Here is a 26,254-nt window from a genome sequence, read left to right on the forward strand (position 1 = left end):
TCAGACTTGCCTGATGCTTCCTCTCTGTGCATATCACTCCGGTCTGGGCCACCTCGTCTTCGTCCTCGCCCTCGGACTGCGCCGTTCTGGGCAAGTAATAACGGACACTGCGCTTTCCAGTGTCCCTCCTGTTTACAATATGAGCATTGGTTTATCCCTACAGTTGGAGCCCCGCCTGCGCTTCTGCCTGTTCCCGCCCTTCTGGGCACGGGCCCTCTGGCTCCTCTCCCCCCTCCTTGTCCTCGTACAACTTGCTGAAGCAGCACCCGTGTTTTAAGATCCTTGGCCTTTTTCTCTACTTTATCCTTGCTTTCATTCTCCCTATGTTCGAAATACTGGGCCAGGCTCAAAATCACGGAGGGAGTGGAGGTAGTCCAGGTGCTTTCTGCAGCCTGCAATCGTGCAGAAATTTCTGATGCCAAATTGGTAACAAATCTATTTACGAACAACCTAATTCCACCTTCCGTGGCCAGATCCTGTCCGCTAAAGTCAATAAAACCCCCCTCGAACCTGGTAAAGAAATCGGACACACTTTCATTCTTTTTCTGCCTACAAGCGGTCAGTTTGTCCCAGTCAACTTTCCGCGGAGGAATCAGGGTATGCATGTATGCTATTATTTTTGCTGGCAAGGAGGTAATTTCATTTCTAGGCTTATCCCCAGGCTTACGATCTCGGTCCCAACCTCTCAATTCGTCCCAGGTCCCCCCTAGTTCAGCATGATCGGCGTCATACACCTGTCGCCATATATCAACAGGAACTAGTAACCCAAAGAATAGCTCGACATCTGCCAGGGTCATCACGGCCGAGGCCGCAGCCTCGGTCAGTTCTTTGTAATAGGCTGTGGGGTTCTTGCGGGGATCGGGAAGTTGGGATTTCAGGGCAAGAACCTCACTTCGGTTCCACGGAGTGTACACCCATTGCTCCTGGAACCGGGCGTCTACTCGAGCCCTTATTACTTGGTCAGCACTATCACGTGCTGCAGGAATTTCGGGATGAAAAATAGGGTGTACTTCTCGCATGAGATGCTGGGAAGTCCAATTGGGGCTTTTTATGAACATTCTGCTTCGATATTTTACTAACATGTCGACATTCTTGTATACCTCCTGTGGATCCATATTAAACTTATGAGTCCAGTCTCGGATGGTATATAGTACCTGAGGGGCCTTCCCATCCCGGAAACATAGTTCCCAGGTCCCTATGAGGTAACAAGACATCTGATATAAGGCATGCTGCTGCATTACCGGCTCTAAATCTTTAATAGTTCTCCATACATCAGCTACTGTATATATATCGTTCCGCATCCATGTGGCCGCCTGATCTGCTATTGCTTCTTTTTCACCATACCCTACAGACGCTCTAGTGAATAATCGTTTACCGTTCAGGCCTCCCGGCTCCCCCTTCGGTGTTTGCCCCAGATATCCGGGTGTCGTACCGGCTGATTGGGAGGTCCATATGGGGCTTGGAGTTGCTAACACCATATGGGGCGTTCCCGAGGGATGCCTGTTATCAGGGATGAGGGTAGCCAGGTCTCTCACTGAGGTAGGTGGGGCACGGGTAGTCCCCAGACAGGTGAGAGGCACGCACTCCTCCTTTGCGGAGGCTTGGGGTGCAGCCACCATCTGAAGGGGTACCGCAGGGTATATGCGTTGCGGTTCATACGTTGGGGGAGGTCTTTTATCTAACAAATCCTCTATTTCATCTTCTGCCTCATTTCGTGTCACATAACTCTTATCTACCTGCAACCTGAACTGTCTGTCTACACACTCAATATTCTTCTCGGTCTTATTTTTGTCATGAGCAATGGCTTTCTGAGTTACAGTTTGCCCTTGCGGTATTTTCAGGAGTTTTTCAGACCGGATGCGTCTCCGCTTTGCCTCTTCTGCCATGGATTAAGGGTATCAAACATGGCCTGTCTACTACGTTTAGCAAATAGGCGTTCTTGCAGATACTGGATCTTCTTCTCATCAAAAGACCCTGTTTTTAGCCACTGTAGTTCTACATTTTCCTTGGTGTATTTGTTCCACAAGGTATTAAAGAGGAGGGGTCCTATTCCATGTTTGCAATACATATCATGGCTGGGAGTTCCCTCCGGGGGGGCTGGCTGGCTTTCGTCCAACCTCGTGCTCCCTCGGTGAACACAGCCAAAGCATATCTTACTAAAGCACGGCATTGCCTTTTTCTATCTAAATCGAGCTGAAAAGGAATCAAAAAATGGTTAATCACAACACTCTCATACATATGGCCATGTCTTCACTCGAATTCACTCTTACACAAATTCAGTAACCATAGTACGAAAAGAATCTTCAATTTACATCAATATAAAAGACAAACCGAAAACACAGATATTTGCAAACAAGAGGTGGAGCCCGTCGACTCCCACCTATGGAGAACCTTTTCCAAAATTTCAAAGCTCAAAATGACTACGTACAACAGCCTTGTCCTTAGACTGCCTAGAGATAGCCACACAGGTTCCTAAACCACAGACCGACCTATGGGCCATCCGACAGCATTCATGGTTCACCCACCGAACTATTCTGGCTAAGCCCGCTTTTTCAAGTGCCGCTCCAGATCTGTCCGAGCGCTACCCAATCTCAACCGCCGGCGTTCCCGAGAGCAGTCCGGCCTAGTGAAAACCGCAATTCACACCCGGGCGTCTGGTCTCAATCTCTAGTTACTTTCACAATCCAAAACAGGGGCGTCCCCACGTGCAGTTTCAATGCTGCCCCGTCAGACCCCCTTTTCCAAAGTTCTCCGTGAATGCCAAGTCTCAAATCCAAAATCCGAAAGATATCCAACACAAGAAAAGACAAGACACTCACCTGGTGCACGCAGGTCTGATTGTACGTTCTTCACTGCCAATTCCCGTTAATGCCAACATGGCTGGTTCTCGGGTTACACCCGAAGGACTCCGGCGTGGGGTCACTAGCAGCTGAGGTTCTCGCAATCGGGAGAGCGGAGCAGACCCCAAATTCTTTGGTCTATTCTTCAACCCCCCGATCAAAATCGCCCCTTTCAATGTCCCGTTTCTTTTCTGATTACAGAGGGACGACCCCAACGCGGAGTCCCGGCGGAGTCTCCAACTGAAGTACCGAAAATTATTATTACAATCCAATTAGAGCCATACTTACAACTAGCCCAATACCCATTACCAATAATCAGTCGGTTTGGCAGTGTAGAAGGTCCAATCGTTTATTATAACAAACAAACTCTGCCAGAGGAGCTCCTTGCGACCTAACCCCACGAGGTCCGCCAAGAAGACTGCTGGCACATTGTCAGAACATCACATATATACTGTTACATTTCGAAACCGTTACCCAAGATAGAAAAATACATGTTGGTACAGGTTGGTGCAGAGGGAAAGACCATATATGGGAGACAAAGCGCTCTTGGTTTAGCTCATCTCATTATAGCAAGGTTGTGAGGGTGACTCCCTTCTGCTAACTCCGAGAGAGTCCGTACAGCGCCCCTCGGAATGTGCTTATCCAGCCCCCTCCTTCTACCTATAACCTTGACAAGCCTAACGAGCAGAAACAGGAGTTTGCAACAGTTGGGCTATTTCTCAGGGGAACGGATTCGGTGAAATGCAAAGATAGGGCTTGCTAATGCAGGGATCGAGCGAGGCCACAAAATGGCGTCGGTCGAGTCAAGCAAGTACAAAAACGTGCAATGCGGTGTATGTTAATTCCTAAATTACTGCTTTTCGTGTATATATTAGTATTTGGGTGTTCTTCATAATTATTCTAGATGCATCACGCTAATTTACAAACAACGACTATATGGTTCATGGAACCGAAAATCAATTCCGGTTCCTCACCTGTGCTCCAGGAGACTGCCTTTCATGGTCTGCAAGAAAGCTAGTGCTGCTGCCGGCCACAGACACAATTCTGCCCTCCTGCTGCTGAGCTGAGCTTGAGCAGGAGAAAGAATAACAATAGGTTTCCTGTCACAGTGAGGTGTGACCACCTCCTAGACAGGACTTAGTGTATTGGGCTGGGGTGAGGGCACTTGCCTGCGCCATCAGACTGCTTTGAAGGGCACTTTTGGTGCCCTCCTTGCATACTACAGTTTGAGCCAGTTCAGGGAGCCCTGGACTCCCGCTCTGGTGTGAAACTGGACAAAGGACATGGGAGTATCCTACCCTCTGTCCAGGCCCTCCTCAGGGAGGGACCACCAAGTTGTTCTAACCCTTTCCTCAGGGTTTACTTCAGGGCTTACGTGTAGGTGGTTCTTTAGATTTGCCGTTGGACAAGACTTTAGACTGAAACTTTGCCGCTCTTCAACCGTATGAACACTTTGACTTTGTTGGACTTCGACTGGAACCAAGACTGCATCAAGGAAGACTTCTGCTGCTCTTGGTCTCGCTGTTTTTCAAGTCTACTTCATTGTCTGTGCTTCTTCCAGGTTCTTCAAGAGGCCTGGAACTTAAGACAAAATCCTAAACGTAGTACTTTTGATATTCACAGAAGGCATTTAGTGGTAGTAAAGTCAGACTTTTGTCTTAAGTTTGACTTAAGACAAACTTAAGACAGACTTAAGACAGACTTAAGACAGACTTAAGACAAACTTAAGACATTAAGTTTTGTCTGACTGGGTGTCAGAGAGAACATTTGTCTAAAGGATTGAAGAACTTGTTTGCAATCCTTTTGCTGATGTTCAGAGAGGCTGTCTGAAAAGACTACACCATCTACTGACCCATCATCAGGGTTCTGAGTGAGCAGGTCTGGGAGAGGGTCACTCTCTTCCTCCTGTCCCTCATCTGTAGCCATGAGCAAGCCCATGTCTTCCCTGTTGACAAATGCCTTGAGCCTGTTCACATGAAGTACTCTGTGAGGGCTCCTGGGAGTTCCAAGGTCTACCAGATAGGTGACCTCTCCCTTTTGTTCAATGACAGTATGGGGTCCAGACCATTTGTCTTGGAGAGCTGCTGGGGCCACTGGCTCCAACACCCACACCTTCTGTCCAGGCTGGTAAACAGTAAGGACAGCCTTTTGGTCATGCCAAGCTTTTTGCAGTTCTTGGCTGGCCTCAAGGTTTGTTAGATGCCTTCTGCATGTACTCTGCCATCCTGGAGTGGAGACCAAGTACATAGTCCACTATGTCTTGCTTAGGCTTTTTGAGAGGTAACTCCCATCCTTCCTTCACAAGACACAGGGGTCCTCTTACAGGATGCCGAAATAGAAGCTCAAAAGGGCTGTAGCCAACCCCCTTCTGTGGGACCTCTCTGTAAGCAAACAGAAGGCAGGGTGAAAGGATGTCCCATCTTCGCCTAAGCTTTTCTGGTAACCCTTTTATCATCTCTTTTAGGGTCTTGTTGAATCTCTCCACAAGCCCATTGCACTGTGGGTGATAGGGGGTGGTGAATTTGTAATTGACACCACACTCCTTCCACATTGCAGTCAAGTATCCTGACATAATGTTTACACCTCTGTCAGACACAACCTCCTTAGGAAACCCTACTCTGGAGAAAACTCCAACTAGGGCCCTGGCCACCACAGGAGCTGTAGTGGTCCTAAGGGGAATAGCTTCTGGGTACCTGGTGGCATGATCCACTACCACCAGTATAAATGTGTGCCCAGATGCTGTTGGGGGGTCCATTGGTCCAACAATGTCAATCCCCACTCTTTCAAAGGGTACCCCCACCACAGGTAGTGGTATGAGGGGGGCCTTTGTGGTGCCACCTGATTTGCCACTGGCTTGGCAGGTGACACATGATCGACAAAACTCTTTTGTGTCTACAGACATATGAGGCCAGTGAAAGTGAGGGACAAGCCTGTCCCAAGTCTTGTTCTGGCCTAAGTGACCTGCAAGGGGAATCTCATGGGCCAAGGTAAGAAGGAAACCTCTCAGAGACAAGGGGATGACCAGCCTCCTGGTAGCACCAGGCTTGGGGTCTCTTGCCTCAGAGTAAAGGAGTCCATCATCCCAGTACACCTTGTGGGTACCTGTAGCATTCCCTGCAGCCTCAGCAACAGCCTGCTGTCCGAGGGGTTCAAGAGAGGAACAGTCTAACTGTGCCTGCCTCAAGTCTGCCCTGAAAGGTCCCCCTATCCCAAGAAACTCAACCTGTTCAGGTTCAAGCTCTTCTAGGACAGTTCCTTCTGGGGTCTTTGGGTCAGCCTCCCGAGAGGGCTGATCTTCACCTTGCGGCAGGGGGGAAGGCACTGCCTTAACCCTACTGCTCTTTCTCTTGGGAAATTGTTCCAGGATCCAGCACTTGTTCAGCTGGGCATTTTTTGGCCTGTGACCTAGTCACAGCAAGGACATGTGCTGACAAACCTAACATTTCCACACGAGTCCTATACTCCACATCTGACCATAAGTAGGATTCCAAACCATTGCCCAAAAGACAGTCCACTGGGAGGTCTGAACTAACTACAACCCTTTTGAGGCCAGTTACCCCTCCCCAGGAGAAATTAACAAGTGCCATACTATGGTTAGTAGTGTCATTGCTAGCATTGGTCAATAGGTAGTCTGAACCTAGTATTACCTGTCCAGGGTCCACAAATGCTGGTGTCACCATATTGACACTGGCACAGGTGTCCCTGTAGGCCTGAGCCATTTTTCCATTGAATAAAGGTGTTTGCCTGTACTTGCCCAGAGAACTGGGACTTATTGTAGGGGTCATATCCATGTCCCCAGTACAAACAAGCACAGCCTGAGTAGGTATCCTGACTAAGTCAGAACCCACCTCGGTTCCCACGGTTAACCCTACTATAGCCTTGGGAGGAGCACTACCACTGCTAACTGTACTAGGGGCTGCAGATGCCTTAGGGGCAGTAGTGGTAGGAGCTGGGCCTTTCTTGGTGCACTCACTAAACCAGTGAGTTTTACTTTTACAGTATTGGCACCATGGTTTCCTCCGACCATCATTCTTCTTCTTTTGGGAATTCTGGGACCCACCCTCCTTAGATTGTTGGGGCCCTGTTAAAGACTTCTGGTCATTTTGCTTAGTCGCATTACCCTTCTGGTCTGCTTTCTTCTGGCCACCACCCTGGTTCTGGTTCTGCTTCTTGACCCTTGTCCTGACCCATCTGCCTGCCTTCTTTCCCAATTCTTGGGGAGAGGTCAGATCTGAGTCAATAAGGTGCTGATGCAACAACTGATTCTGACAATTATTTAAGATTTGCTCTCTCATAATTAGATTATACAATCCTGTGTAATCAGTAACTTTACTTCCCAGTAACCAGCCTTCAAAAGCCTTAGTGGCATAATCAACAAAGTCAGCCCAATCCTGAGACTGAATTTTCTGGGTGTCTCTGAACAGCAACCTGTACTGCTCAGTTGTTAAGCCAAACCCATCAATCAGTGTATTCTTCAGGACTTGGTAATTGTTAGCATCCTCAGCTCTAGTAGTGAGGAGCTTATTTCTACCTTTACCTTCAAAGGAGAGCCCCAATATAGCTGCCCACTGACTCTGGGGGATGCACTGGACAGTGCAGGCCCTCTCCAGAGCAGTCATCCATTTGTGGATGTCATCCCCTACCTTAAAGGGGGGCACGATTTTACTCAGGTGTCTAGTATCAAAACTCTTGTCTTTATCTCTAGGGATAATGCTGGCACCAGTGGGGTCTGCCCCACTCAATTTCTGCTCTCTGGCAAAGGCAAGTCTTTCTTTTGCAAGGGCAAGTTTCTCCCTCTCAGTCCTCAGATTGACTTCCCTCATCTTAGCTTAATGCTCTCTTTTCTGAGGGGATGTTATCCCTCTCTGAGAAGATGCCTGAGAGACATGGGTGTGAATAGATCTGTTAGAGACTCTGGAGTGAGACCTAACTCGTCTATTCCCAAGGTTAAGCCTGCTTGAGGATGGGTCTGGGGCTCCCCCAGTTCCATTCTCATGCCTGCTTAAGTTGGCCCTGGTAAGTCTGCTGACTCCTCCCTGACCATGGTTTACCTCTCCATCAGATGAGTCTCCATCTTCCTCCACTTCTTCAGTTTCAGGGAGATTAGAGTCCTCATCTACTGAGGGTATGTTTCCCTCTGTAGGGTCAGATGGGCCTGGATTAGAAGCCCTTCTGGCATCAAATGTCTCTAAGAGACCTATCAGAAAAGGAATTGTAGGGTTAGAACCCTGTTTTAGTTTCCTGGAGGTACACAATTGTCTCATCTCCTAGAAGCTAAGGGCTGCATATCTTGACATGACCTGTGGAGGGTCAATATTTTTTATTTATTTATTTTATTTTATAAGCTTGTATGGCGCAACAGCTACCCAAAAAGGGTTTCCCGGTGCCTGAGAACACAGCATCATAGATGGACGATTATAGCTGGCACATTCAGGTTACTGATCGAACAACCAGGTTTTTATCGCTTTACGGAACTTGGAGAGACTTCCCTCCTTTCGTATGTGAAATGGAAGGGAATTCCATATAGTGGGGCCCAGGTGGGAAAAGGATCTTCCTCCCATCCTGGAGAGCTTGAATCTTGGCACACAGAACTTTTCAGCTGATAGGGACCGTAAGTTTTTTGTAGGGACATAGGGGAGTGCAAGTGCCTGAAGATATTCCGGGGCAGTACCTGATTTAATTTTAAACATGTAGTTCAAAGCCTTAAATCTGATACGACTTTCCACCTTCAACCAATGCAGTTCCTGTATGTAAGGGGACACGCTAGTGTTTTTGGGGATGTGGCAGAGAAGTCGGGCAGCCGTGTTTTGAACTAGTTGTAGTCTTTTTATGACTGCTTTATTTGCCCCCAAATACAGGATGTTACCGCAGTCAAGCCGGAATGTGATTAAGTCATTGACTACTGTTTTTTGCATGGGGACCGGCAGCATCCACAGAATCTACTTGAGCCATTTGATAATGGTGAAGCAGAGACCCACTACCTTACTTGGCTGTTGCTTCATGGGCAGAGTGTTGTCTAGAATTACTCCCAAGTTTCTTGCATGGGTCACTGGCGTTGGAAGATCACCCATCTGTGTAGGCCAGTGTGTTATATTCCAGAGCTCTGGCTGTTTGCCCAGAAGGAGGATCTCCGTCTTGTCTCCATTTAATTTTAACTGGTTAGTTGACATCCAGTTGAAGATGTTCAGAAGACCATTTTTGAGAGAAGACGACGATGAAGATTGGGGTTCAGATAGTGAAAAGACAATTTGTGAGTCGTCTGCGTATGTCATAAAAGTGAGTCCAGCTTTTTCCACTAAATCTGCCAGGGGTCTCAGATATAAATTGAAGAAGAGCGGACTAAGAATGGAGCCCTGTGGAACCCCATGAGGGGAGTTGAAGTTTCCCGAGCTTGCGATGGTAGATGCAATTTGATATGTACGTTAGCTCAGGAAGGATCTGATCCACTGCAGTGCCATTCCACCGATTCCATTCTTTTCCAGTGTGGTAAGTAGTCTATTGTGCGACACAGTGTCAAAGGCTGCGCTTAAGTCCAGTAAAATAAGCGCAACCGTTTGACCGTCGTCGAGGAGTTTTTTGATGGTTTCAGAAATTCCTAACAGAGCAGTTTCCGTGGAGAAACCTGCTCGAAAACCGGATTGGGTGGGGTGGAGGAGGGCATTATCGTCAGAAAAACGGGTGAGGGCTGTGTGTACATGTCTTTCCAGACATTTGGAGAACACAGGAAGGAGTGATATGGGTCTGTAATTGGCTGGTTGTTCCGGGTCAGCTGTAGGTTTTTTCAACAGTGGGGTCACTATGGCGTGCTTCCATAGGGAAGGAACTGTGGCTAGCTCTAAAGATGAATTTAAAGTATCTGCAATAATATTAAATGCCGGGGTTTCAAGAAGTTTTATTATATTGACAGGGATAGGGTCACGTGGAGAACCAGATTTGATTGATTTCAGGAGGGAGGTGAGGGTATCGGTTGTAATGGGCGGCCAATTTTGTAAAGTTTGATTTATACTGGGGTTGTATTCCCAATTTTCCGTAGAGGTGATGTTGCAGTTGTTCTTATCAATCTCAACAATAAGTTTGTCAATTTTATCTGAGAAAAATTGGGCTAAATCTTGACATTGCTTCTCACTAAGAGGGCGTGATGGGGCAGTAATCTGCCCACCCGCCAGATCTTTGACTGTGTCAAACAAAGTTTTGGCTTTGTTTGCAGCTCCTGTTATGGTTTCAGCAACATATGTAGCACGTGCTTTCCTACATGCAGTGTGGTAGAGGTTCCTCGCAGTATTATACATGTTTTTTTTGTCAGGGTCAAAATCCTTGCGCCACGCTCTTTCAAGCGCTTTACATTTTTTTTTTTCCCCCTTTCAGTGAATCATTGAACCATGGGGCAGGGGGGCGATGTACTTTGCCCTTGTGCTTAGGAGTGGATATACAGGATTCTACTGCCTTGGTAAGCCATAATTGAGTAGCATTAGCAATGCTCTCCATAGTGGTGTTCTTTTTAGGCGGATTTGAGCCAAGTGCAGAGTTAGTTTTGAAATATCTAAGGATTTCCAATGTATTTTGGGCTGAGTAGGTACAATCTCATGATCAATAGAGGAAGTAGGTGGTATGAGAGTGAACCTGATTAAAAAATGGTCGGACCAACCGACCGGAGTGGAGTCTTTCCAGGTAAGTTGTGAGAAGTTTGTGAGGATTGGATCTAATAAATGTCCTGCCTTGTGCGTAGGTCCTGACTTTAGGAGATGGAGGTTTAGTGCGATAAGATCTTCTAACAGATTTGCACTAGTTGTATTAGATTTATCCTCTAAGTGAATATTTAGATCTCCAATAATGGAGACATTTTTGGTTGCCAAGAGGAAAGGGGTGATGTAGTTGGCCAACTCGGCGGCCCATTTAGCGCAGCTTCCAGGTGGCCGGTACATAAGGATGCCTGAGAAAGTGAAGTTTGGATTCAAGCAGAGTTTAAAAAGGGCAGCTTCGCATTCAGGGATTATTAAAGGCTCGAGGGTGCATGTATGTTTTTTGTCGTAAACAATGGCGATTCCACCCCCAATTTTTCGGGGTCGATCCATCCTCAAGATCGCATAGTTGGGGGGAAGGGCCGTCGCTATGTCGGGATTAGAGCCTGCGTGCAGCCATGTCTCAGTAAGGAATAGCGCATTAGGTTTTTCATCCACTAAGAGGTCGAAAATGTCCAATCTGTGCATGGGCAGGGAACGACAGTTAATACTGTAAAATAGGCAATTGTCATTAGTGGGGGGCAATTGTTTGTGTAGTTTGCTGCGTCTGATTCTGCGAGGGGGATATGGTTGGAATGATGTGATGGTGTAACTACAGTGAGGACAGGCAGTTGTTCCCGAGTGCGGAATGGCAAGCAAAGCACAGTTATAGAGTCTGGTACAGGGCGCAGAGCCAATATCTGGGCTGAAGACAGTACCTGTATAGGGTTGACTTTAGGAGCATAGTCCTCTGCCCCGTGCCCCGTCCTGGCCCGGACGGGCACAGACGGGCTAGTCTTAGGCGTGTCTTTGGCGCGGGTTCGGCGCGAGTGCTGCGCGTCATCGCTGCGCGTCTTAGGCTTTGTCATTGTTTTGAAGGCTCCGTGCTAGCGATCAGCACCGCCTCCCAGATCCCCTCCACCAATCACCAAGGGGAGCTGCTGTGTTATCTCCTGTGATAGACATGCTTTTCTAGTGAGGTGTAAGTGGTGCACTTACCTACACTATGGGTTTTCCTACTGATCCCTTGCTAAGAGTTGTTGTCAGGGTGTGCTACTCCCTTTCTACTACAACAGCTGGTTCAGTAGAACTCAGAGTATTTCTAAGCTTGTTATATGTACCTATGGTACCTTATGTGATCTTTCAAATGATATCTCAAGATTATATTTGGTAAAAACAACAGCAAGCTCAAATCCCAACCGCTGCACACCAATGTGAGAAGTTGTCCTGGTATATGATGCTCACTAGTTCTAGTGATCACCTTGTATCAGTCCAAACAACCCTTATGGTGATTGGTTGTAAGTCAACCTTATAGACCAGCTATCCTAATGGCAGCATGGACAAAGCAGTCTTAGGCTAAACTCTTTTGGCATGTGAATCCAGCTGTTTTACCACATATAACCCCTTGAATACCAAATGAAAGGACACAACACAGGTAGTTATGAAAATAAACAAGATATTTATTAACTAACATACACCTCTGAACTCTTTATGAGATCAGAGGGCTAAGCACATGACAATCTCTTAGGAAAAATACGTTTAAGTGGCACAAATTACAATGGTGCCCTAGGGGCACGGCAAACCATATACTAAGTAAGTGGAATGTGAAAGTCGATAAAAGGAATAGAGCTGTCCAGAGGCTGTAGGATCGTTGGGACCACTCTACACTAACTCTAGGTAGGTAATAGGAGGCCCACGGAACGCGTGTGCAGAGTGTAAACTCACACGCGAGATGCGTAACAGTGTCTATGGACAGTACAGTTCAAGTAAAAGGTGAGTACGGACAATCCTGACTATGTAAGACTAAAACGACTGTGTAACTGGACACTGGGAGAGTCAAGCTACCCTTGAGCACCAAAATGCTAGTGTTACCTCACCCACAGGCTGCGGGTGCATAGGTGCCAAGTCGTGTCGGGTTCCGGCGTTGAAGTCTATGGAGCCTGGAAGAAAAGATGCTGCAGGCGATCAGGAGGAAGATGTCCGGTGTGATCCAAGGGTGGATCAGTGAAGAGGAGAACCTGAAAGCAGAGGGGACAATGTTCAAAGTCACTAGCCAGTGACTGGAGTGGATCCAGGAGTGGAACCAGATGTCGTTGTCACGATCAGGTGAGAGTGGACGCTTGTCTCTGCAGCCACGTGGACCAGGTGGTGTCTTCGACGACCAGGATGGAGGCACGAGTTGTCCCACGCAGGCTCTCGCTGTCGGCGTTGTTTGATCCGGGTTTGGAGTCAACAGGCCTTGGCAAAGGCAACCCACGCGGTGAGTGGAAACGGCGTCTGGAGTGGACCAGCAGGGTCCCGGGTGCTCCTCTTTTGGAAGGGAGCAAGGGCCAGTCTGGAGCAACCTGACCAGCAGTGAAGATTTCAAAGTTCGTCGTCTAGGAGGCCACTAGCCAGCCGGCAAGTGACCAGACAACGCGTCAAGCAGCAAAACAGGCAGAAGGGCCCCACGCAGATCTCGTGGATGCTGGAGGGCTGGTCTTCGGTGCAGGAGCTGCTCAGGGTCGGGGCTTCTCAGTCCCCAAAGCACTTGGACGAGGTTACCTCAGAAGTCGTGCTGGAGCGAAGTGCTGCTTCTTTCAAGATGGCCGGTCCCACGTGTCTCGTCGCACCCACGGATCTCAGCTGTGCTGCAGATGTAGGTAGAGGTCGGAGAGGTCTGGGAATCCGGGTCTCGTCGTGCTCTGAAGCCTGGATCCTCGAGGGAAGACGACAAAGGGAAGCCGCTGGACGCTGATGGTGCCTGCTTGTGCAGGGTGGACACTCCTTGCCCACAAGGGAGATTACTTCAGTCTTCTGTGGAGCAGAACATCGAAGTCCAGAGTTTCTTTTTGTAAAGTTGTTCGGGATTATCTAATTTGGAATGGGACCAGCTCCTACCTTTATCCGGCTAAATGGTGCTGTACTACGACTAGGTCCCTCCTCTGGGTGGGACCAGGAAGGGGGGTGGTTACACCCCCTATCCTTTGTCCGGTCTTGCACCAGAGCTGGGGCTGGAGAGCCCCAGGAACTGGTTTAGACCGGTGTATGCACAGGGATACCTTGAATGCCCCAGGCATGTCTCATTCCTTTCAGCCCTGTCCTACCTAATACACAAAATCCTGTCTGGGGTGGTGCTAGCACCTCCCAAGGCAGGAAACCCTTTGTCCAAGCCTTCCTCGCTGGAAGGACTCCCAGCAGCAGGAGGTCAGACTTGTGTCTGTGGTGGCAGCATCCATTTTGTGATGCTGAGGCTCGAGTTAACTTTAACCGGGGTTCACAGTTATATACATGTCGTGTCCCTCTAGGAGGGTGGAATGCTACCCCCGTCGCCAGAATTGGCGAGAGGGTAGTATTCCAATTTGTATGACACCTTACTCGACATGTTTTGATAATGCTATACCAAAGTTAGCAATAACCGCGAGGATTATAATGCACTTAAGAGTATATGGTATAGCGTTATCATGGAAACAGCTAAAGGACTTGGTTCCGAAAGCTGCAGACAGGCTCAACTCATGCTAGAGCACCATCTCACATAATTCCAAGCACTCTGCCTTCAGGATTGATAAGGCCTGCCATAGGAGTGACTGATAGGAGGATATGTGTCCATTTTAGGGTTAGATATAGGGATACTATATCTAAAGCAAAGGGTGATTACACCACCTTGCCCCAGCTGATTGATCAGCCAGTTGTGTCAGATTTGGATGGCCAGCCAGGGGTGGCATAATACATGCTGCAGCCCCTTGTAGGCCCTGAGTGCACCTATGCCCTGGGTACCTAAGGTACACTGTACAGGGACTGATAAGGTGACTCAGTATCCAATTAGATATGCACCTAAGGTACATGGTTGTCAATTTAGAGAGAGACAGCTAGGCTGTGGGTCTGATTAGCAGGCCCACAGCCAGGGAAAGTCATAAACCAGTGAAGCAAAAAGCAAAAATCGGGGGTGACCATAGGATTGCAGACCCCACTCTCCTACAGGCATCACATGATGGATGTCCAAGCGTGCAGCCTCCAGTATGCTCCTAAGGCCGCCCTTGCTTGGTGTGCTTGGCTGACCCCATGTATGGATAAAGGAGGAATGTTAAATATCCGCAATATGGGAGACTTGTTTGTGGGAGGCACTGCCCGTACTTGGGATGAGATTGAAGCGGACGACGTAACCTATCCACCACTGGCGCGCTTTCAGTTCCATAGGGTGAGGCATGCGTTAAGGGACCATATGAGAGAAGACATGGAGGAGCCCACAGTGGTTGCAGCTTACGATTACATAGTCAATGCCAAGTCCCCTGTTAAATTAATAACCAACCTGTATCGGATAGCCCTTTTGGAGAGAACTGCGGAATACGCAAAACCGAGGCTTGCGTGGCAACTCGATCTTCAAACGGAGCTACGGGAGGAGATGTGGCAGTACTGCTGCACAAGTACGAAGAGGATTTCTCTTAATAGCCATCATAGATTGCTCCAGTTTAAATACTTGAATAGGACTTATTATACCCCTGAAAGATTATATAGATTTAAGTTGCGAGATAGTCCAAATTGCGAGAGATGTGGGGCCCAAATCGCTGATTTCTTGCACGTGGCTTGGTCCTGTCCGGACGTATTGTCTTTCTGGCACGCAGTATACAAAGAGGTTAATAGGTTCACACGTCTGACATTGACCCCGGACCCTCTTTTGGCCATACTAGGCTATTCTAGGCCCCTACGACCAGCGTACAGGCGACTAATAGACATGGCTTTCCTTATTGCCAAACGATGTGTTGCAAGTAAATGGATGGGAGGCCATGCCCCTACGCTGGCATTATGGTCCAGGGAGATGATATACTGTTGTACACAATCAGAACTCTACAGCGAGCTACTACCCCCACGCAATAGACCCAAGAACTTCTGGTCCATGTTTCTGGATGGGAGGCAGATGCGGGATGCAACAGAGGATGAGGGCAATGACGACCGGTCGGGCGGGGGCGACTTGACCGAGGACACAGTGCCAACTCACAATGTTGCCTTCACGGACGCTTTGTAGATGGTTGGACGACACCTTCTGGGTAGTAGGGTGAGTCGGCGGCCCTCTGCAGGAGAATGGTTGTCAGCTTATCTACATGTGAGGACCGTTTTGTCATGCAGCTATATGAGTCTGTATTTCTTTGTAACTTACTAGCGATGTTTCTTTGCCCTTCGATTCCTACCATTTTATTTATGTACCTCGTGACATCTACCAATGTATACATGAATACTGTTTGTATGTCTGCCGCCATTGATTACAGCCAATGATTGTTTTGGTTGCTTTTTTGTTTGTTATTTCTTGAAATGCAAATAAAACAAATTAAAAAAAAGAAAAAAAACAACCCCAACCATTTGGCCTTATAGACCACACTCTCTTAGTCTTCATGTAGACCTGAGTGACTTATTTTTAAATTCTTGGTAAATAGAAGTGGGTCACTAAGCAAGTCTGCAAGCTTCTACTTATCATATATTCACTGCCATGGATAGACAAGCATTTACAATGCAATAGGTCTTATATTTGCGAGAGTTTAAGCTATTAGCATTGTAAATGACAATGCCTTTTATTTATGTTTTAAAAAAAAAACGTAAATACAAGGCATTGTCATTTATAAGGGTGAGCACAAAATCCGTTCCGCTCGCGGATTTTGCGGATTTTCGGTAAATCCGCAATCCGCGAACTCCCGCGGATTTACCGAAAATCCGCAAATCCGCGAGCGGGAGATCCGGGGGGCAAAAGTTCAAGTCTTCAAGCTTGAAGTTGTTGTAACTATTTTAGGATGGCGCCGGCAAGCTGCCAACGCCATCCTAAAATAGTTACTAAGTTAGCTTCAACAGGAAGCACTAACAGATAAAATAAAGCAGGTGCTCAAGCACCTGCTTTATTTTATCTATTAGTGCTTCCTGATGAAGCTAATTTAGTAACTATTTTAGGATGGCGCTGGCAGCTTGCCGGCGCCATCCTAAAATAGTTACAGGATGATGGACAGCTGCCTCAAGGGACTCCTGCGCACATCGGTGCGATTGCATAGTAACACACACATGGTCGCTGGAACTAGTTGAAGCTCAAATTCAGTGACTCATTCATCAGCCCAAAAACAATTGTGAGCGTCGTCGAGGCTGGGCAGGTGTGCCTTCTTCCCAAATCTACAGTCGAAAATAAGCTGTGATGCTGGATAGAGGCCTTTGTATCCTTGACTTTCACGAGCGCAATCCTCGTGCTGTTCCTGTGACCAGGAGCTTCTTTCTCTTGATCTGCTGCTCTGATCGGTCTCTGACCATTTATACACACAAGAGGCACTTGAACTCGCACAGAAGACCCCCCCCCATTTAAAAAATATGCGAATTCGCGGATTTTGCGAATACGCGAATACGCAAATCCGCAAATTCGCGGATCGTGAATCCGTGAAATCCGCCCATGCTTAGTCATTTACAATGGCAATAACTCAAACTTGTGTAAATGCAAGACCTATTGCATTGCAAATGCTTGTTAAGGATGGTTCTGCTGCGGGGTGCAGGGTTCGCGTAGCTTAGACATAATTGATTAATGTGTTTTACCTTAAGCCTCTTGGATGGATGGTATTGGCATACCATTTCATGTTGTTTGTAATTGGTGTTTTTTAAAAGATTTTGATCGTTTTTTTGGGCACACTGTTTCCACAGCCAGTTTCTAGAGTGACTCTGCATTCTGGCGCTGAAGTTTTCCCAGAAGAAACTACCTACCTAAGAATCTACATGGATTGTACTACATTTTTTTACAAAATTGTGCCACTTTCATCCACCACCAGACACTCCCTACCCTTTTATCTCACTCTTGCAGATTATTTTTCAGCTTTGCTTTCTTCCTTTGTGACAATTTTGCCATCTTTCTCTTCCTCCTGTCTCCTTTTTGTGATTTTCTCTCTCTGGTTCTGTAACAAAGTTTCTGATGGATAAATCTGCCAGTGGATTCCTCACCTTGTGAATATCCCTCTGCGTCAGCAATATTCGGAAATTCTTTTTGTAGCTTTGTGCCGACGTGGACGACGTCACAGAAGCACAGCATCGCGCGCGGCTCCGCTGACGTCACCGACACCATAATAGGCCCACATCGGCGTGATGACATCAGTTCCCCTTTTTTCCGCGTCGTCGACGCTAAGGGTTTTTGAGGGATCCTCTGTAGCTTTGATTGTAACTTTGTGACTGTTTCTTGGTTTTCGTGTTTCTTGTTTCCTGGCGAGATGTCATCGAAGAAGACCGGATTCAAGCCATGTGGTGAATGCGGTAAGATGATGTCGATCACGGACCCGCATGAAGACTGCGTTTGGTGCCTGAGCTCGGACCATGATGTCCAGGGGTGTCCATCCTGTAAAAAGATTAATCCCAATGCCCTTCGTGAGAGAGAGGCGAAGCTCCTGGTTGACAAGATGAAAGGTAAAAAAGACAGGAAGAGCTTAAGGTCGCGGTCGAGGCAGTCGAGGTCTCGGTCTCGTTCGAAGTCGCCCTCGAGGTCATCATCGGGGCATGCTTCCAGATCGCCTAAAAAAGAAGCACAAGAAGAGGAAGCATGGATCACGTCATCATTCTGGGAAGAATTCGGATTGGAGACCGAAGTGACATCGTAAAGATGAGATTTTTCCTTCACCAGAAGTTCTGGATCCAGAAGGTGAGGCTTCGCCTGTGGAGTTGCCGGAGCATCCACCGACTCCGGTGTCGAATCCCTCTCCGGTTCCGTCTCGTTCACCAACTCGAGAGGAAGAAGGGGCTCCATTGCCAGAGGGTTCGACGACTCCAGTGCATCAACCCGAGGTAGAGGTCGAGATGGCTCCGGTTCCTCAAGAGCAGCCTGTGTGTTCGTACCCTCCTTTTCCGGCCCCAGGTCAAGACCCTACACAGTTTTTAAACACGATGTATGGAATCTATTCAAGAGCCTTCTACCCCTCTGGAGCACCGGTTGGTCCCATGGGACCTGGGAGTCCCCCAGTCTTATGCTTTGGCGCCGTTCTTGCCATCTATGCCTGTTCTGACACAGCCTTGGCATTTCTCGGCACCATCGAAGCCATCGACGCCAAAGCTTTCGATGCTGATGCCGATGTCACCAGCACCGGCTCCGGTCCGACCTCGAGAACAGCAGCCTGGTACTCCGGCTCGGAGCTCGACGCCGGCTCCGGCTCCATCAGAGTCGATTCCGGATCCGCCGACGCCATTCCCAAAGGAGAGTTCGAGGCGTGAGGCCCCGCAACTCCTGGAGGAGCAAAGGTACCGGGATACTGAGATGAAAGAGGGTGAGCTAGAAGAATCTGAGTTTTTTTTCGTGATTTAAGGGAAGCTAGTGGACTGGAGCTCTCTCCTGATTGGGATTTAGCCTCTGTCTCTGATGCCCCTTCTAAGGATGTGACTCCATACCATGCAGTCATGAGGAAGGTGGCAGATCTATTGAATTTAACTCTTCCTACTGCAGAGTACAAGTCGAACATTTTGACTGAAGTCCTTCATTTGCCATCCTCTGTTGTGGAGCCCATGCTTCCATTCAATGAGGCTTTGACGGAGCCAATCTTAGAAGTGTGGAATAGGCCTCTTACAGCTCCTGCTGTTTCTAAAGCTGTTACGAGGAGATACAGGGTGGCTCCTGGTGACCCAGACGTTTTATCTTCGCCTCCTTTGCCAGTGAGATTGGTTGTACAGGCTGCCTGCTCTAAAAAATCTGCAGGTGCTTTTCCTCAGGTGCCTGGGGACAAGGAATCAAATAAGCAGAACCAAGCTGCAAAGAAAATCTTTTCATCAGCAAGTATGGCTCTCAAGTCGACAAATGCTACATGTCTCTTGGGTCGTTATATCCATGCTTTGATGGATTCTGTCAAACAGCTGGCTCCTAAGATTCCAGAGGAAGATAGAAAAAACTTTAATGAGGTTCTGGTTGACACTCAGGCTGCTGCTCTGCAGGTCATTCAAAGTGGGTTAGACACTGCTGACTCGGTAGCAAGAGTAATGGGATCTTCAGTTGCCTCCAGAAGGGCGGCTTGGTTGACGTCCTCCGAATTCTCTACAGATGTCCAGGCTGCCTTAATGGATTTACCCTTTGATGATTCTGGCCATTTCGGGAAAAAGGCTGATGCTGGGTTGGAGAGATTCAAGGACAGCAGAGCTACGGCCAGATCCTTGGGTTTGCAATCCAGGGGATCGGTTGGCAAAAGGAGGGAAATCGGAAGGTCCTCCTTTCGTGCCTACAAGCAGTCGCAACAGCAACAGCAGCAGCAAAATCCGCTGTACAAATCTTACAGGGGAAGACAGAGAGCTCGTCCTCGAGGACGTCAAGCTTCCTCCTCCTCCTCCTCCTCCTCTTCTTCCTCTTCCCACCCCCCTCCAACATCAGCAAAGCAGCCCTAGATCCACCATTCCGGATCATGCAGGTCCTGTGGGGGGGTTGGCTTACCTATTTTTTGTGGGATTGGGAATCGGTCACATCGGACCTTTGGGTTCTCCATCTCGTGGAGAATGGGTATGCTCTTCCCTTTCGGGAGTTCCCTCCGAATTACCCTCCTTGTCAAGGGTTTTGCTCAGAGGACCACCTGCTGCTTCTGCAGGAGGTAGTCCTGGCGTTACTAAGAAAAGGTGCGATAGAGGTGGTACCGGAGCAGGAAAGGGGTCAGGGATGCTACTCCCGGTATTTTCTGATTCCCAAGAAGGATGGCAGGCTTCGTCCAAACCTGGACCTCAGGATCTTGAACCTCTATCTGAAACAGGAGAAGTTCAAGATGCTCACCCTTGCCCAGGTTCTTCAGGCGCTGCTGGAAGAGGACTGGATGTGTCGATCGACTTGCAGGATGCCTATTTCCACATCCCCATCCTGAAGTCGCACAGGAAGTATCTCCATTTCACCGTGGGTTCGCAAAATTACCAGTTTCCAGTCCTTCCGTTTGGTCTTACTACTGTGCCTCGAGTCTTCACCAAGGTGATGGCGGTGGTGGTGGCCCATCTCAGAAGGTCAGGGATTCCGGTATTTCCTTATCTGGACGATTGGCTGATCAAAGCAGAATCTCCAGAGAAGGGGCCCCATCATCTGCAATGCACAAGTAAATTGTTGTACAGGTTGGGTTTTTCGATAAACATACCCAAATCTTATCTGGTGCCCTTCCAGCACAACCTGTTCATATGGGCGGTAGTGGACATTACTGTGTGTCCAGCATTCCCACCTCCACAAAGGATTCTCGACATTCAGGAAATTATTCTTTTATTTTACAATGGAGCGGTCGTTCCAGTCCTGAAGGTCCTTCGTCTGCTCGGTCTGATGACTTCCTGCATTCTGTTGGTCAACCATGCACGCTGGCACATGAGGGCACTCCAGTGGTGCCTCCGCAGGCAGTGGTATCAACACAATGGAGATCTCAGGGAGTCTGTGAGGATCTCCAGAGAAGCTGTGGTGGATCTTACTGGATGTAACGTGGAAGGCAATCTGTCTCAAGGAAAGCCCTTTCAACTGCCTCCATCGGTGGCCACCGTGATAACGGATTCATCCACTCTAGGGTGGGGTGCTCATCTGGGGGATCTGGAGATCAAGGGACTTTGGACTCCAGAGGAAAGGTTGCTTCACATCAACCTTCTGGAATTGCGGGCGATACGTTTGGCGCTCAAGGCCTTCCTCCCTTCCCTTCGCGGTCAGTCAGTTCAAGTCCTGATGGACAACACTACCGCGATGTGGTATGTCAACAAGCAGGGAGGAGTGGGGTTGCAATGCCTTTGCAGAGAGGCTCTGCGTCTCTGGTCCAGGGTACAGGTCCATTGGATTTGTCTGGTGGCAAATCATCTGGCCGGAGTTCTGAACGTACGTGCAGACAGTCTCAGTCGGCAGTTCTCGGCCGACCACGAGTGGAGGCTTCATCCGGAGGTGGTTCGTCACTTCTTTCGGACGTGAGTAATTCCTCGGGTGGACCTGTTTGCCACTCTCGAGAATGCTCACTGCCTGTCATTCTGCAGTCTCCAGTATCCAATGCAGGGAGCTTTGGGGGATGCGTTTCAGTTGAGTTGGGACTCAAAAATCCTTTACGCGTTTTCTCCCATACCCTTGATTTCTCTGGTTCTGAGGAAGATACGCCAAGACCGGGCCCAAGTTATATTGATCGCCCCAGATTGGCCAAGAATGGTGTGGTACACAGATCTTCTCCACCTCTCCTCGTGCCCGCCGCTCTGTCTCCCTCTCAGGGCAGATCTCCTCTCTCAGATGGAGGGTTAGGTTCTACACCCCCACCTCCAGACCTTACACCTTCATGCCTGGAGATTGAACGGGCCAACCTGAGTTCTTTTTCTCTCCCACATGATGTGGTGGATGTCATCTTATCAGCCAGGCGTCATTCCACCAAGTCTATCTACTCTTAGTGCGGGGAGAAATCGGTTGACCCTTTGAAAGCTCGATTGTCTGACATTCTTCAGTTTGCGCTTTCTTTGGCTCAGCAAGGGTTTGCTGTAGCTACAGTAAAAGGTTATCTTCCGGCTTTGTCGGCATTTCTTTGCCTGCCGGATCAGCCGTCCTTATTTAAGACTCCTATTGTTTTAAGGTTTCTAAAGGGCTTTACAAATAAATTTCCTCCTACTCCCTTTTTTGTGCCTCAATGGGACTTGAATATTGTGCTTACTTTTTTGATGGGTTCACCTTTTGAACCTTTGCACAAGTGTCCTTTGAGACTGTTGTCTTTTAAAATGGTCTTCCTTATTGCAATTACCTCGGCAAGGAGGGTAAGTGAGCTTCAAGCTCTTAGTTCAAGGCCCCCATTCTTGAGCATTCATGCTGAACGAATGGTACTCAGGACCAGGGCTGCTTTTCTGCCTAAGGTGGCAACTCCCTTCCATCTAGGGCAGTCCATTACCCTTCCTACCTTCTATCCTCCCCCTCACCCTTCCAAGGAGGAGGAGAGACTTCATTGCTTGGACCCGAAGACGGCGGTGAGCTTCTACCTGAACAGAACCAGAGAGTTCAGAGTGGATGACCAGCTCTTTCTTGGTTTTGTTGGAGCCAGAAGAGGCAAGGCGGTGCACAAGCGCACGCTGTCGAGATGGATTTTCTTGTGTATTAAGATTTGCTACTCTCTGGCGGGTAAGGAACCTCCTGAAGGTTTAAGAGCTCATTCCACTAGAGCAAGGTCTGCTACATCTGCTTTGTCTAGGGGTGTACCTGTAGAGGACATTTGTAGAGCAGCGACTTGGGCTTCCCTCCACACTTTCGTGAAGCATTACTGCTTGGATTCCAAAGTGAAGAGGGACGGCCACTTTGCGCGTTCTGTCCTCCAGGATTTTCTAGTATAGGAGAGTGGACACCCTCCTCCGGGAGTGGGGACTGCTGTGGGACTCTATTCACAAGGTGAAGAATCCACTGGCAGATGTATCCATCAGAAGACCAAGTTACTTACCATTGGTAACGCTTTTTCTGGTGGATACAGTACCTGCCTGTGGATTCCTCACTTGCCCACCCGCCTCCCTGTTGTCCACTCTTCTATACCTGATTTACTGTAATGTTAATGTTTTATTGTCAAAGGAGATGTGTTAATGTTTTTACTTTCCTGCATTGACTACACACTGTGTGTGTTGTTTTGATTGTTTGATACTGTGTACATTGTATGTATATCTACTATTATTGATCCGTCCGTGTGCCTCGAAGGCACGGAAAAAAGGACGGAACTGATGTCATCAGGCCGACGTAGGCCTATTATGGTGCTGGTGACGTCAGCGGAGCCACGCGCAATTCCGTGCTTCTGTGACGTCGTCCACGTCGGCCGAAGCTACAAAAAGAATTTCCGAATGTTGCTGACGCAGAGGGATATTCACAAGGTGAGGAATTCCCAGGCAGAAACTGTATCCACCAGAAAAAGCGTTGCTGAAGGTAAGTAACTTGTTCGTCATGAGCAAAAATATGTGTAGGACCTTGAAAATGAGTGCCAGTGGGCTCCACCTGCAACTACCAGCTCAAATTAAGCACTGGTACTAAGCCTACTATTTTGAGATATGTACATAAATGCAGCCTTACCCACCAATATTTTACAACATTTCATTGAGTAAATGAAATATGCACCTTCAGTCAACAATTGGTGAGGAGCACTTTTCCAGACTTGCAATAAGTTGAAGCCTAGGAACAGTGTCAAATCTACAAAAAATATGTTTGTCATATCAGGTGTGTCCAACAGGTGGGAGACCGGCCTGAGACCTACCCTAACCAACTCCCCCACCCCCACCCCCCTTCTCCCTCCCGAGTGAGAATTCTTGGGGGGTAACAAAAAAGGGGACGCAACCATCATTACTGCTTTAGAGAATATACAATTCTCCGGCCTTATGTATTCCATTTTCATAAACACAACAGTCTTAACAGAAATTATCAAAACTTTCAATTGTAATTTACAATTTGTACATCAAGGCACTTTTTATTGCAAGAAATAATACATGTTGGGTCCTATCAACAGTTTTTCAAAGGAGTCAGGTCTAGCCACTCCCCAGGCACCACGGCATTGACTATTATTTCCAACTGATTCGGGACTGTTTCCCCATACCACAAATTGCACATCACAAGGCGAATTTACCTTGCCCTCTCAACATAGAGGGGGGGTGGGGCAGCATGACAACTGAGCCCCCAACATAACTATGCCAGAGCCAACCCAAGAAGGCTCCCCCCACCCCCTGGCACCCAATGGGGGTGGGCCTGGGCAACCTTGGACCCCTGGCGCTGGACCGACGCCATCCCCCGACATCCTCCGTGGCTATGTATTGGAGTAGTGTGAGAGACCTAGGGACAGATACTGTAGCGGAAGTCCTAAGGCAACGCCCAGCCCCGGCTCTTAAGCCAAAAGCTTCATAATTCAGAATTCATTCACCTGCACTTCAGTTACTGATGTTAAGGTTGACTACCTGTTTAGAGACAAGACATGGCCCCTTCCCCGCCAGAGATGTAGTCGAAGGGAATGGGAGGGTGGGAGAAAGCAAGCTTCTTCTGGAAGGTCGCCGCGATCCTTCCCAGCAGCGACGAGGTCCATGAGCGAAGGTGTGACGCGGTGGGGCAGCCAGGCGAGGACACAGGTAATACAGGTATCCTCGCTCGGCTTCCCCACGCGGATGGGTGCGAGGGCGCTGGTGCAGGGCAGTTGATGGGCGGAGAGCAGCTGGAAGAAAGGGAGAGGAAAGAGGAGGATGTGACCTGGCCGGGAGAACAGTACATGCTCCCCTCCCCTCACCGGATGCACTGCTGCCAATTCTCAAGTTCATTTTGCCAGCTGATTTGTACTGCGGATGCAGTCGGTCCGGTGTCCCCACATGCGGAATTCCACTCTGCTCAGCTAGCAATCGGAGTCCACAGGGGGCCTATGTATAGGAAAAATGGATTTCTTTTTTTTCGAGACTAATAAATGCCTGTCGCCGAGGTGGGGATTCAGCCTAAATAGTGTGGTCTGTGATGAGGAAGAGTCAGACTCTAAAGTGGTGAAGATTTCCATTAAGGCTGTTGTACTTCTGTTTTGATTATGCAAACTGATGGCTAACTTTAAATGGAGACCATATTAAATGTTACACAATTGATAACCGCGTTAGTTTCTTGATCTACAGGCTGTTAAGGTGTTTTGAAATCTTATTTCTAGGTCCCCTTGAAAGTTCGTGTGACAGTTGGTAAATCTTGGGGCAGCATGGAAGAACAGCAACAGTACTAACAACACATGATATGTTCGACGATGCGGTGGAAGGTAAGAAACCAGCGCTATGCAGAACAATGACGCACGTGAATAAGTATGCAAAGATGTCCTGCCTCTAACCTTTGAAGTTGGGTAGCTCGGAAGTGCCACTGCTTGATCATTCATCAGCACCTGAGGCCCGGCCGGCGTGTGAATGCGCATTTTGATTCCTTCATTTTCTCGGCCGCCTCGGGCAATAGTAGTGGGTTTGGGCCGGCTGGTGGCAGTTTGTTGTGCTTCGGTTTAACACAGTGCCCAGCAGCAGTGTTCTTTGCCGAATGACATTACAATCTTTCACAAACGAAGCAAGACTTTTACAAAACCCCGTTTACCCTTTGGTGCCCGGTCATCCATTTTATTTGCATTCTTACGAAGTTTCACAGATATCGTATCATTATTTTTTTCCTTTCTTCCTTAAGCATTTTCTGCTCGACGCGAGCAATTTGCACCTGACTCATTTTCGCACAATCACGTCTGAATTTAAACGCGATTCTCTCTCTCTTTTTTTAACACAAACTTTATTGCCTTTTCTGTTATTACGACTCAATCACAACACAGGATAATGAATGACTTTGTCATAAGTTTAAGTATTACTATTTAGCCGTTCACTTAGTTCTACATTGGAGTGGAGTCATAAACGTCTGGCTCGTACAGTGGTAGTGTTTACATATTACACAAGCATGGATCCTATCGAGTTCATCAGTTAAAAAGTGGCTCCTCCTCCCGGTTCCCATGTTTCACCGACGAACCAACATCATGACAATAATCCAATGGAGGGGGAGGAGGGCGTTATCTGAGCAGGTGTAGTGTATCTTAGATATGATCCCTACCATCAGTAGTGCTGCCAGCCCTCGTGCATTGGTATGACCTGCAGCTCTATGCCTTCTGGGTCATGGAAGTCCTAACAGTTACTCCTAGATCCGAATTATATACCTTAAAGTTCTCCAGCATTAAGTCCTATTCCATTGAGATTGGTTTTCTGCGGAGCCCACTGTACTAAGCTTTCGGCTAGGCCTCATTGTTGCAGTTTATACATTTT

General features: G+C 48.1%; 1 protein-coding gene across 1 annotated transcript in view; it reads left to right on the forward strand.

Annotated features, from left to right (window-relative positions):
• POLN (DNA polymerase nu) overlaps positions 1 to 25,194 on the forward strand; it is a 2,377,116-nt gene extending 2,351,922 nt beyond the window's left edge. The window contains exon 28 of the mRNA XM_086964459.1: positions 25,126 to 25,194. Coding sequence (XP_086820585.1) covers positions 25,126 to 25,194 — 69 coding nt within the window. The remainder of the gene's footprint in view (positions 1 to 25,125) is intronic.
• The last annotated feature ends 1,060 nt before the right edge of the window (positions 25,195 to 26,254 follow it).

The sequence above is a fragment of the Lissotriton vulgaris genome, chromosome 3_2 (assembly GCF_964263255.1).
Source record: "Lissotriton vulgaris chromosome 3_2, aLisVul1.2, whole genome shotgun sequence".
NCBI classification, from domain to species: Eukaryota; Metazoa; Chordata; class Amphibia; order Caudata; family Salamandridae; genus Lissotriton; species Lissotriton vulgaris.